The following is a 13,593-nucleotide window of genomic DNA, read 5'->3' on the forward strand; positions in this document are numbered from 1 at the left end:
CCTTAACCAACCCTAATACCTTATTAACATTAATTAAGGCTTGCTTAAACTTAATTAATAGTTGGGGTATTACAGTTAGACCAGCCTTCTAAATTCTCTAGTTAAGGATGTAATTGTGCACCCATGAATGTGTCTAGTATGTTTATGTTTTAGCAATATGGTGAATGTAGCTATATACGTACTTACAGAAAAAGAAAACTTTACAGCCATTTCCGCTGCCAATTATTATCGAAATACAATAGTAATGCCTCAAGAAAATATAATAACGAATAACTATTTTTATTTGGGGGGGGGGGGGGGGTTACCTATGACACAACAATGAGAGCACCTATAATATTAGGACATCTGAAAGTTGCAATCTCTTACAAAATATACCAAAAGACATGTTGGAAACTCCATTACTAAATTTAATACATATAACATCCTCATTAAAATTTTCACGTGGCCAAATTTAACACTAAATTTCCAATACATTCATCATAATTTTCCTCCTAATAGTAATAGGTAACACACTCAACTCAAGTCTCAAATAAGCCACCGGGAATTTTGATAAGACCAACGCTGTTGAAGAGGCGTTGATTAATTGAAACGCAGTTAAAAGCAATAAGAATTTCTAACTTGTAATTTTATGTATCACTATATATATTCTGTGAATAATTTAATTTCCAGGTATGTAAATACACACAGTTGATTGATTGGTTTCAGCATTGGTAATAAGAACAAACAAAACAGCTATACAATGAAAAATATGTTCTCACTGATTTTCGTTTCAATTCACACTCTTACTTGGCAGGAAAAGATTCCCAATATCATTTTGGATCTTTTCAGAGGCAATGGGCGGGTTTGGGGATAATAATGACTCCCTTCCACTACCATTCTTTGAAGGAATCCGGTCGCTAAATTGCAATTTCAATGCATCCATATCACTTTTGGGACCCTGAATCTCCTCACCATTGAGTTCCAGTGAGTCGGTCAGGAAGTCTTCCAGTGTTGCAAGAGACATCAACTGCCGCCCAAGAGATGCAATTGTTTTCTGGCACTCTGCAAATTTACTAGCAGCGACTGCAAGCTCCTCCTCCTGTGAGAAACATCAAGACATTATTAAGACCACTACAGAAATAATAGCAATAATTTCATACTTTGTTACACCAGCAACCAATTGCCTTTAGCAGGTTGTGTCAACAGATGCTAATCAACCAGACAGACTTCAAAAACATTGTTTAATTAGCTTCGATTTGGTTGGTGATACATCTCCAAACAGCTAAACTAAAAGTACCCTTTTTTTTTTTTACTTTGCCACATACTCAAATCAAGGCTGCTGCTTATGCTTATATTCCCTTCTTAATGCACCAATAAATAATAATTCATTCATGGATAATAGACAACTTAAGTGTCAGTAACACTACCATTCCCGTTCCCCATGACAAAAATAACCGGATTTGCTGCATTTTAAATATGTGAAAATTGCAAATTGAATTTGTTGAATATCAAAGATATCGTTTTATTAATTTCAGCATTCCAAATAAGGAAAGATATTATATTTGTCTTAGCAAACTGACCTGTGTTATCTTCAATTCACCATTAACTCGCTGGAGCTCCGCTTCTCGGCAGAACTCAGCTTTTCCTTTCATTCTTAGAAGTTCATCCTCCAATTTCTGATACTTGGCAAAACTTTCAGCTGACAAAGCACGCTCCTTCTCGACCTCTTTTTCTAATGAGCCAACTTTCCAAAGCAAGTTTTTGACCTCAGCTTCAATGACTATGAGTTGTGACTCTGCTATTTCCTGCTTTTTTTGGGTGGCCTGTACCTCTTGATCTGCAGCCTGCTTTAATTCGTTTGCAAGAGCGAACTCGGTGTGCAGTTCTACCAATTTCACCTGTGCTTCCTTTAGCCGACTCTGTGATGCCTCAAACTGCTTTTGACATTCAGTCAAAGCCATCTCAAATTCCACTTTTTCAGTCTCCAACTTCTCTAACTTTTCCTCCAGTTCGGCAGTCCTATAAATCATAGCTTCAAGTTCGGCTTTCATATGGCTTTCACCAGCAATGGGTTGATTCAAAGCAGGCCCTGTCTCAAGGAAACAGCTGCCACTTTCTGTATCTGGCATTGCCACAAGCCTTTCCATTTCAAGGAAATCATCCATGAGATTGATTTCTAATGAAGGGACCACAAGGCTTCTTCTGAGAGCCTTCTCGTTCTTAAATCGACCAAGTTTTGAGATTAGAGCAGATGCTGATGGGTCAGTGCGACTTGGTTCGCAATCATTAGGCTCCAAGCAGTTCATTTTGCACATATCGGTTTCGGCTGCCAGTAGCCTTTCCCCACTGTCTGACTGGCTATCTGTGAAAGATTCTACACAAACTGACGACGCAATAAAGGACTTGTGATCATTAGCAGGGGAAGCTCTACGAGCCATGGCTTTTAGTCTGTGGCACTCACCTTCAAGCTTAGCCACCTTCTTAATGCTCTCTAAATATTGTTTGCTGGCTGTTTCAGCAGCTTGCGTGCTCAAGTCTCTCTCCATGATCCTGATTTCTATCTCCTCCACTCGAGAAAGGAGCTCAAGTCTGAGGGCTGAGTTCTCTTTTTCTGCAGCCTCAAGCTTTGGGCGAAGATCAGAATCAACTGAGGCAGCAGTTTCAGCTTTAGCAGCCTGAAATCGAACCTGAAGCTCAGAAAGCTGTCTCTCAAGCTCATACTTTGTAGATTCCCATTCATGAGTTTTCTTTACAACAACTTCAGTGATCTTCTGCTCTTGCTCTTCTCTGGCTTGTCTAAGCTGTCGCACACATTCCTTCAGTGCTCCATCAAGATGACAAACACGATCTTCAAGAGCTGAGTTTTTCTTCTTGGAAGCCTCAAGTTGTTGCTTTAAAGCCAGAGCTTCATTTTCAGTCTTCTCCCAGCCTAGCATAAGAAAAGGCAATGGAGGAAACCAGTTTGTAACACGCTTATGGAGGCCTCTAGCGTAGCAAGAGAGAAGAAATTTAGAGCCAAAGTTAAAATACAATTTTTAGTCCCTAAAATATGGTCTAAGCTTGATTCATGTCCCTGAGAATTTTAAAAGTTTCAATTTAGTCCCTAAACAATGTAAGAGGTAACATCATTGTCCTCGCAACCATCACTAGAGAATTGCATCACACGTGGCTCACAAACGATTAATGTGGCAATCCGACAGGGCATGCACAACTGATGAACGTAAGGACAACATTACTACCTTTGATTCATCTAAAAAAAAAAGGGAGAACTTCACTTTCCCCCATTGATATTTCAGCATTTTTGCAATCATCCTTCCAAAGTTTAAAAATTTGAGAGTCGCTAAGTTTAAAAGCTTTGCAAATGTCACCCTTCTAGTCAAGATTTAGGGTTAAATCAAACGGTTAATAGGTAAAATGTCCCTTACACCTTTGTTAAATTTATAAAATTAAAAAATTACCCTAATTAAAAAATAATCATAATAATAAAAAAAAAAAAAAAAAAAAAAAAAAAAAAAACGCGACCAACTTGGCCATGGCTCAGCTGGCCGTGGGTGTCACATTACCCACGGCCAGCTTAGTCGTGGGTCAACATTGCAAATTTTTAAACTTTGGAGGTATAACTGCAAAAACACTGAAACATCAAGGGAGGAAAGTGAAATTTTCTCCAAAAAAAACATTGCTACCTTTGAAATCATCATCGATAAAATGGAACCTTTCAAATTTCAAGAATGAAAATCAAACCTAAGCCCAATATCAGAGACCAAAATTGCATTCCAACCATAATCAACACTAAGAGCAGCTCAGCAACACTAGGGGAAAAGAAAGAAAAAAAAAAACAAAAACAAAAACAAAACAAAAAGGACAAAAAATTGACTCCCAGAAAAACATTACACACTAAAAAAAAGATTCCCCATAATCTTGAACTCAGGATACCCTATTTAAGATTTGTGAATATCCTCTCTAATTCTAAAATCTTGACTTCCTAAATTTCGCAGTCTTGGGAAATTTGATAACATTCCGTTAATGGTTCATGAAAAGTCTTGATAAATATTTAAGGAGAAAGACATGACAAAAATATACAGTTTCAAAATAGACATCATAACATGGTGTCATCAAGATCACTAATTCTTTCAACCAAAAGAGAAATTGCTTACACAATACCCTCACACTTCCCTCAATATTGTGTAATAATTAGATTACTTTTTAGAGAGATTCTAGGGAGAATTACGGGGATAATTGGATGGGAAATGGATATTGTATTAAGGATGTAGAAAAAACATAGAAATGGCACAATTCGAGGTTGCTAGCCTCCAAGAACACTGTTCACAATTCTCAAGATAACCTAATTGTCTTTAAGAGAGCCTTATATACTGGCCTACAAGCTTACTATTAAAAAGCAACACCTAAGCATTAAAAACACAGCCTTGGACATGCCTCCCAAAACGACACAGCCTATGGCATCAAACGCAGAGATGGGTAAGTTCACCACGCACCGTTTTGAACCCCCATCACACTGTCCAGCTGTACCGCTCTTCTAGAGATCAGCAACTCCTCTGCCACGCGTCAAGCTATCCTCGAACTCCTATCTTCACGATTATTCTCCCAAAGTCTTCTCTTCCTCTCTCTTCAACCTCTCATCCTCAAGTTCCCATCTTTAGAGAGGTACCCGTGACATATTGTTTAACGCAACTTCTCTCTCTGGAATTTTTTTTTTTTTTTTTTTGGACCTCAATTTCACTTTTCCAGAGTGTCAAATTTGTTTACCATAATACAATTATTATTGTTGCCTAATTTCTAAATGAAGTTCTTCATCCTTTTTCTTTTTTTCTTTTTTTTTGTTTGGCTAACAAATGTATAAGAGAAGTTTCATGAATAAATAGAGTTCAAGAATGAATACCTGAGACAGCTTCTTCTGCGACTTTGGCATGCTGCTTGACCAAGTCTTCTTTGGCACTAATGTTTAGAAGAGCAGCAGATAGTTTCTCTGATAGGATCTTCACACTCTCGTTAACTTCTTCATCATTGCTTGCAGCTTTAGATGTGACGTCAGGCGATTGAGCACTTTGAGGTGGATATGCCTTTCATGACATAGTAAATTAAAAGTAAGATTTTCTCCCACCACATCATTCAAAGGACAAAACCAATTCAAAACATACAAAAGGAACAAAACAATGTAACATGTCTAGATCACAAAGTTAATCATCCTTTAAAGGAAAAATAATTGAGTAGAGGAAGCACACTGCACCACAAACTACAAACTGCAGGGAACCATATATGCAAGATCAAATGACATCTTTTTTCAGAGAATAATAAAAAATCAGGACATGCTAATTTCAGACACTTTCTAACCAGTGGTGGTAGCAAGAAAAACTACCTACAATCAAACCATTTATTCACCTCTGCCACCAGTGGGAATCCCATAACACTATATTCCCACCACACCTTGCAAATCAAGTGATCTATAAACCCCTTATTCCTGGGAAAGGTAATACTCAAACAGATCTGAGATTTCTTGCTATACCAGTTTGCAGCTTCAAAGTGAACAGCAGAAACTCTAACAGGTAAAACTGAAATTCCTGATCTATATTCATTTTTCTCTTCTTCCAGATCAAATATTGTTGCAGGATCAATTGTTTCATTGTAACTTAAACCCCCCACCCCCCCCAAAAAAAAAAATGAAAAGAAAAGAGGATGAAATAAGAAGTAAATACATGGCTGAATCGATCAAGAAGATAAAATGAAAACTTGAAGTTAATAAAGAAAATCAATGAGGGGAAAAAATTATGATATGCAGAAATAATAATGAAGGGAAGTTTATATGGGCTAGGGAAGGGGGGAGGGAGGGGGTGCACATATCACAGATGTATAACTGAAACCGCTGCCCCTCCCAGCTGCTCATTGCAGTTTTTCCTTGTCTTAGTTTATTCTTCAACTAGTGTACAACCATGTTTTAAGCTGCCAAATATCCACTTGCAGACAATCATCTACCAGTATAGATGAAAACCTTGGAGGAGCTCAAGACTTTAAGATGCCACTTTTGCTTCTGTGTTCATTTTGGTCTAGACAGTTTTGGCAGCAGCAGAACATATAATGCACAGCACCATCAGCTAAAAGTGCGATAAACTTGTGCACTTTTCTGATCAACAAGATAATATATTTTCTTGAATATGGTAAATGAGTTGATATAATTTTCTGAATGATTAACAACAGTACCCATATGTATGAATACAAAAAAGCAAGTGGGATGCCAATTATACTGAAATGAGTATAAGGTATTCAAAAAAAAAAAAAAAAAAAAAAGGAGGCAGCAATAGAATTTTGGAATTCAACTCCAAATTCAATTGCAATGGAATCCAGAAACTTTGCGGCAGGCACATGCTTAGGAGTAACATAAATTTACAGAAGTTCAGAAGAAAAGGTGACCAATCTCTTTTAGGGTTTTCATGAAACCTCACTGGTTACACCAAATGTGACTCCTACTTTCGGCCTGACATTATTCTTTTACAAGTATTTTTTGCCTGATTATCCAAAATGTACACTGCAGTATATCTTTAACAAGGAACCGTTGTTCTGCAGTTCGGAGTAAAATTAAAAGAGTAATTCACACCGGCTGAAATTAGGTGTTTTAAGTGGCTTTCCATGTCAGCTACTTTAAAAAATAAAGAAATAAATAAAATAAAATGAAAGAAAGAAAGGTATTAGCCACTTAAAGCACGTCATGTTAGCCGGTGTAAAGTAGGTGTGATAAATGGGTGTAAAGAGTAACATTACTCAAATTAAAATGAAATGAAAAGTGGATGGTTACAGCTTATAGAGCCAAAAGAAATGCTTTGTCTGATTTTTTACTATGACTTTGGTCAGCATTCAAGGAGGAGGTTGAGTACTAGAAAACCATCAAATGACCAGATGATCAAAGCAATAGATACATATACATCCTTAGACAGCATTATAAATAACGGAGGAATACCAACACCACTCGTGCGTGCACACACATACATGCAACTCTATGTTCTGGAAATCATTTTTGCTTCACAAATTTATAGATTCTCAAGTGAAGACTAGGCTGCAGGTTCTTATGAGCTCATAAAGAACATTTCTCCATATCTGACTGGCTTCAGCTAGCCTCAGACAGAGAAAAAGAATGCAATCAACATATCCATTACACCATGCTGGTAAATAACTTAAGAAGACATATCGGTGGGATCAAATGCCACTGACTGGTGAAGATTATTTGAGCCCAAGGAAAAATGTCCTCTGTGTTACACAAGTTACACCAACTTTCAATAAATAAAAGGGAAAAAGAAAGAACAAACGGAATGTCAGTGCCAATAAGAAGCCTTCTGCAACGCAACTTCAATGATTTACTTCAACATAGCAGTGAGGAAAAGAAGAAAGAAGTGCTTTCTGACTATGATGGGCATGAATATTTCAACACAAAGAGTTCAGACACTTGTATTACATAAAACTATAAATGTATTTGTATAGAAAATAGTAGTCATTACAAAACAAGAGAAAGGGTTAAGAGTTAATTGGAAAAGATGTTATCATTATTCATGTAATGAGAGGAAATGAGATGATTCTACCGAATCTACTGCCCCAAAAGCATAAGAACATCCCAATTTTTCATACAATTCAGCAAACCAATTCACGAAAAGGGAGGGAATGGGCTCATATACAAAACAATGAAAATATCACCAACCTGCTCATCGGAGAATCTTTCAGAATGAGAAGATATAGATCCCGAACTCTCGGTCTCACCGGGACTCTTCTCTGAAGACTTCTTCCGCCATGGCCAGCTCCGCCCTGCCATTTTGAATCCCGGCAAAGCAGCAACTCAGCAGCCCGTCACAGAGACTTCATCTATAATTTCATAAAACCACCAACCGTAAGTGCTACGTTGAGAAACACCACTACAAAACAACAGCATTATGAGAGCTAACAAAATCTGAACCTCTGTGCTTGAAATTTAAATGAAAATCGAACAAACTCAAATCTGGGAACCCAGTCGTGTCTCTCAAGTGGGTTTGGTTTGTAGGGGAAATTCATAGCTTCCGAACATTGTAAGCGAACCAAAAAATAAAAAGAAAAAGAAAAAGATGATAGTACGACACTGTTGAGCCAAAGAGAAAAAGGTTGGATATACCGGTAATTGTCGGCTTTGCTTACAATTCACTCCCCTGTCCAATCCAACCTCCATAAAATTAATAAAATTTGACCTCTTTCAAACCAACCAACCCAGAAGCAGAAGAAGCGGAGGGTGGTATTTTGAAATGGAAAGGCAAAATATAAAAATAAAAAAAGAAAATTGCGCTTATTTCTAATTCTAATGATACTTACTTGAAACACAAAAATCGAACAAACCGTCTAATGTCACCTACCAGATTCCTTAAATATTACGCCATACGCGAGAGAGAGGGGACCCATTTCAAAATATCTGAAAGAAAACTAAAAAACAGCAAAGACCCACTTCAAAATATCACACGAAACATAGAAAGAGAGTATGAATACCCATTACCCATTTCGTAATAGCTGAAAAATGAGAGTCCCGTCAGAGCTAAACGGAGATCACAAGGATGCAAATGAAGTATAAAGAATAACGAGTTGAGACGCAGAGAACACAAACAATGTGCAGAGATCTGAGGAGGAATGTCAGAAAGAAATGTATAGCAGACAAATATTCAAATACTAGTCCGTATTTGTTTGTTTCTTCTCTGTTAAAAAAAAAAAAAAAAATCAAAATATACAAGTTTTGGACCATGTGGACAGAAAGTCTACTCCCGCTTCAAAAAAAACCTCTAAATAAGTAATACCTATTCAGCTCCGTTGTAGGTTCCCGCTTTTTCAAATAGAGATTGCGTTATTCCCGCCATTGAATATGGGACTTGCCTGGAACCAACGAGCAATTATTTAGTTTCAGTTTCTTTCTCATTATTGTACATTTGTACCTCAAATAAATTAGAGAAGATTTCACTTACTCTTGAAAGGACGGAAATTTTCTACAAATCGGTTTGTATAAAATTTTCTACATTTCATATATAAAATTGACATGTGTCTCTTGGCATGTGAGAAGCACATATTGTTCTAATAGCATGTATTTTGCACATATTTTTTTAATAGCATTAATAAAAAAATATGTGCTTCTCACATGCTTAAATGACACATATTATTTTTATATGTGGGTTGTAGAAAATTTATGTCATTCTTGAAATGTCACCCATTTTGCAATGTTCTTCATCCATTAAGATTTTCTATTAAATCCTAACGAAAGTCCCATCACTGCCGCGCACATAATTTTTTCTTGCTGCTTTCCCTGTTTTACCCCTTATCCCTTCGAATCAAACTGATAGACATGTGTTTGTGTGGTAAAATCAGCGTTAAATTCAAAACCCAACGGAAGAAAATTTAAAAATACGATTTTTACCTTTTTCCTATGAACCAGCTTGAAGGCTACATTGGTGAACAATGGAGCACTCAGATGGTGAATTCAGCGAGTGAGGTTTGAGCTATATACCCAATGTGCAAATGTGGAATCAAAACACAAATCGAAACTAGGGGTGGACAAAACCCGCAAAACCCGCCCCACCTTGTTAAGATCGGTTTTTTGGTTGAAATTCGCAGGTACAAGTTTAGTTTTTGTAAAAATGTGCGGGGCCGGGTGGGGTGCAGGTTTAGGATTTTTAAAACCTCGGATACCCGCCCATCCCCACAACTTTTAAGCCTAAAAAACCCTAAGATCCTAACCCTGGGCCGCACCCCTCTCTCCTCATACCTCACCCTTCTCTCTTCAGTCTTCAGCGTCGCACCCCTCTCTCAGTCTTTTCAGTCTTCAGCGCTGCACACCTGCACCCGTATTTCTTCTTTTTTCATTTTCGCTAATTGACCATTCAAGGGGGCCCCTGGTTCTGCGTCGCTCAGCCTCACAAGTCACGCATTAAGCCGCTGCCATGGTTCCTTCCTCAGCCATGAGCAGCCCACCATAGCCTCAGATCTAGAAATCACCAGATCCCATCTTCCAAATGCACCGTCAACCAACACCAAGCCGCTCATAGCCGCCATCACAATTTTGCCCAGCAACCTTAGCCGCCGATTCAGAACCCACCGCCGATTTAGAACCCACCATGGATTCAGAACCCATCTTATTTTGTGGTTCATTAGAGATTGAAAAGGAAGAAAAAGAGGTTTCGTATTTTGTGCTTGTGGTTCATTAGAGGTTTCGTATTTTCTACCTTCTTTTTCTTTGTTTGGTTCCGTCATTTGAAAACCCGCCCAATCCACCCCGCCCAACCCGCCCCGCCACAACCTTAGACACACGGATACAACACATTTTTGCCGGGCCTCGGGTAGGGTTTTTGCAACCCACAGAATGCAAGTTCGGGTGCCAAAATGGCCGAAATCCGGCCCGCCCAACCCTGTGCCTACCCCTAATCAAAACAACATTCACACGACCTGATTTTGGTATAAATTTTTATGCATGTGTAAATTATATGGTAAGATGTTGAAAAATAAAAAGACTTCTAATTTAACCGTATGTGTGTGCAACGTGTAACAAAATATCTCAATGCATAATTAAAATGAGACAGATATTTTATTAACAAAGTGAAAACTCAATTAAGAGAAAAACCATTCCGGAGCAGCCAAACCCAAGAAATCCTCTATTCAGAAGACAAAGCTAGTAACAAGACAGTAACACTCACATACTGATGTGGTCTTTTATTGCGGGGCAATTTTGGCATAGTAAACATCCGAATTAGGGAAAAGCTATTTCTGACATATTTGTATCATTTTTTATTAGCTTTCTAACACCACCAATTTCATTGCAATCCAATATCTGAGTTAAAGTTATGATTAAAACACTGTGACATGTGCAGAATCCAAATTTGAATCCAATCCGATTTTGACTCTTAGTGAAGAAATTCCGATTTAATCATTCACTTAATTTGATTAAACTTAACCACATCATATAGGTCTTCTATTATGATTGGTTAAGCTTAAACATATCTTCTAGGTCTTCTCAAAGTGTGCTTTAAACCTAAAAACAATAAAACAACACAAAATCAAACAAATAACAATGCTAAGAAATTAACATATGTGAAAATAATTTATTGAGTTCTTAAACAAACCAAGTGTGTGTGTTTGTTTGTGTGCAAACAAATATTTTAAATGCGGAATTTTAAAAAGACAAGATATTTGTTACGAAGTGGACACTCTATGAAGAGAAAAAACCACTCCGGGGCAGCCAAACTCAGGAAATCCACTATCCAAAAACAAAGCTAGTTACAAGACACTTGTACTCACATAACCCTATGCAGTAGTCATACCTTTAACTCTGACGTGTAACCCAACACGAACGCTTCCCAACCAGATCTTCTACCTGGAGGAATTTTTGATGGATTCCTTTACCTTAGGGCCGACCCTTAAGATAGACTTCACATAAACAACGAGCACACACCGGCAACGGCTTGAGAGCTAGCGGATCTTCGATTCTCCATAAACACCATCTCAAAACACTATAGAATTCACGACCGAATTCTGTACAAAACACAGACCTAGAGCCCCTTATTTATAGGCTTCAAGAGACCTTGAAAACTGTTGAAAATCGAACTCTGTCTGTCTACCGTCCAGACAGAAGTTTGCCCCGTCCGGACGGGTTTCTGCGATATCCTTCATAAACAGTGCATATTTTATCCTTATCAGGTGTGCATCTGGACGGCTTGACCGAGCTTCCGGACGGTCTTCACTGAAATCCTTTTCTCGTTCGAACGGAATTCTAGAGTTATCTAAATTGCTGTATATCGTCCGGACGTGTTGCCGAGTCGTCCGAACGGCTTGTAGATAATGAACATCGTCCGAACGTGATGCCGAGTCATCCGGACGGAATACTGAAACTTCCCAATCAGTGTCGATTTCTGAGAACAAACTTCTTGTAGAATACTGATTGACCGAGCGTCTGGACGGTGTTGTTCTAACGTCCGGACGTCGTCAATGTTTATCTGTAGGACACTGCGGGGCGTCCGGACACCTTCAAAGGCTTGTCCGAGCGGTTGCACAGGAACCGGTTCAATTGACTTGATTTTTTGCACAGGACTCTTCATGGATAACTTCTACAAGCTTGTGAACAGTAGATGTCTGAATATATGAAGATTCCAATTTGAAAACCGACTATCCTGTTAAAATGCAACCATTACAAAAAGTGTTTTTGTTTTAACCAAAATGTAGCCAATAAAAATACTAACAAACTCCCCATTTGGCCATTCTGGGACAAAAATACTTGACCCGTTTGGAAATACATTTCCGGTCTCAACACCAAATAAAACCAAAAAATACTCCTCCTTTTTGTCACACAATGATAAAGGGTAAACAGAGTATAGACATACCATAGTATTAAAATACTCCCCTTTGATATCTCAACAGAACAAGGGTAAACAGAGTATCTAAAATCCACAGGCAAAAACATTCTAAAATCCAAAACAATAGGAAACTAGAGAAGAGTCTGCAAATGGCCCAAAAGAGAGGAACAAAAATCTTCCAAGTACCAAATCCTGTTGATCCACTGAAATCAAGTAACGGAGAGAAAACCGTATAAAAAGCTGGATTTGAAACACTTCGGCTTCTAGCTCCTGAAGCCGGAAACATAGACTGAAAAGTTTCAGTCACTTGAGTCTTCTAGCCCGAAACTGATCATCCACATAATGAAATCCTCTAAACAAGTGGTCTGCAAGACGATAAAGAAGATTCACCCCTGAATTTCTAGCTGGTGTAGATCTAGAGGAAGAAGTTACGGAAGACTCTGTATAAGCGGGGGGAATGAGCTCTTCTAAAATTTGAGAGGTAGGGGTGTGAGCCATGTCCAAATTGATCAGTCTGACTAGGACATTCTTCATCATGTTGACAAGCCCTTCATTGGTCTGTTTCTTCTTGGACCTGTGAGGCTTCATTCTGAAGCATTCGGCTTTGGTATAGCCATACTTACCACATAGACGGCATGGGGGAGAACCCTTTTGAGGATAATGCCGTTGTTGCCGAAAAGCATGATGAGGCTTGGAAGGTTTAAAGCTAGACTTACCAGTCTTTTACTCTGTTTTCCTAATTCGAGGCTGCTGATGTCGGATCTGAGGACAGTGTGGCCTGATGTGTCCAGAGACACCACAATGATAGCATGTAGGCTGACTTTGTTTGCTGAAATACTTCTTGAAAGACTCTGCAAATTTAAGATTAGCATTTTCACAAATAACAAAGTCCTTACCTCTTTGAGATATATGCCTCCTATGGGGCGGGACATATTTATCTGAAAAGGTTTTCTCAATAAAGCCCTTTTTGGAATCCTCCTACTTTTTCCAAGGTCTGTGGAATTTTAACAGATAACACTTTGGTCTAATGTGACCAACCTTCCCACAATGATGACAAATAGGAACAAACTTACCTTGTGTTCCTGCATCATTGAAGTTAGGCTTCACACAGTTATTTGAGCAAGAAATATCTAAACAAGCTGCATTTAATATCACAGGCTTAATATCAACAGAATCTAATTCAGAATCAGAAGCATGTGAAGTAGAAGTACTTAAATCATTAACAATTAAATCAGGCTTGTTAGAAATATATGTATGAATACAAAGC

The 13,593-nt window shown here is 38.2% G+C and overlaps 1 protein-coding gene across 5 annotated transcripts; it reads right to left on the reverse strand.

Annotated features, from left to right (window-relative positions):
• Positions 1–600: 600 nt before the first annotated feature.
• On the reverse strand, positions 601–8,631 carry LOC133858160 (filament-like plant protein). 5 transcript variants are annotated; one of them, XM_062293621.1, is made up of 5 exons: positions 8,495–8,631; positions 7,679–7,839; positions 4,877–5,057; positions 1,560–2,908; positions 601–1,078 (listed from the first exon to the last, which is right to left on the reverse strand). In XM_062293621.1, the coding sequence occupies exons 2-5, from the start codon at positions 7,787–7,789 to the stop codon at positions 770–772; spliced, it is 1,950 nt and encodes a 649-aa protein (XP_062149605.1). In that variant the 5' UTR covers positions 7,790–7,839; positions 8,495–8,631; the 3' UTR covers positions 601–769. The 5 variants fall into 5 exon arrangements, with proteins under 5 accessions (XP_062149605.1, XP_062149608.1, XP_062149606.1 ...); XM_062293624.1 differs by having other exon boundaries at positions 8,358–8,497; XM_062293622.1 differs by lacking the exon at positions 8,495–8,631 and adding an exon at positions 8,317–8,438.
• Between the last annotated feature and the right edge of the window lie 4,962 nt (positions 8,632–13,593).

The sequence above is a fragment of the Alnus glutinosa genome, chromosome 14, assembly GCF_958979055.1.
Source record: "Alnus glutinosa chromosome 14, dhAlnGlut1.1, whole genome shotgun sequence".
In the NCBI taxonomy this organism is placed as follows: domain Eukaryota; kingdom Viridiplantae; phylum Streptophyta; class Magnoliopsida; order Fagales; family Betulaceae; genus Alnus; species Alnus glutinosa.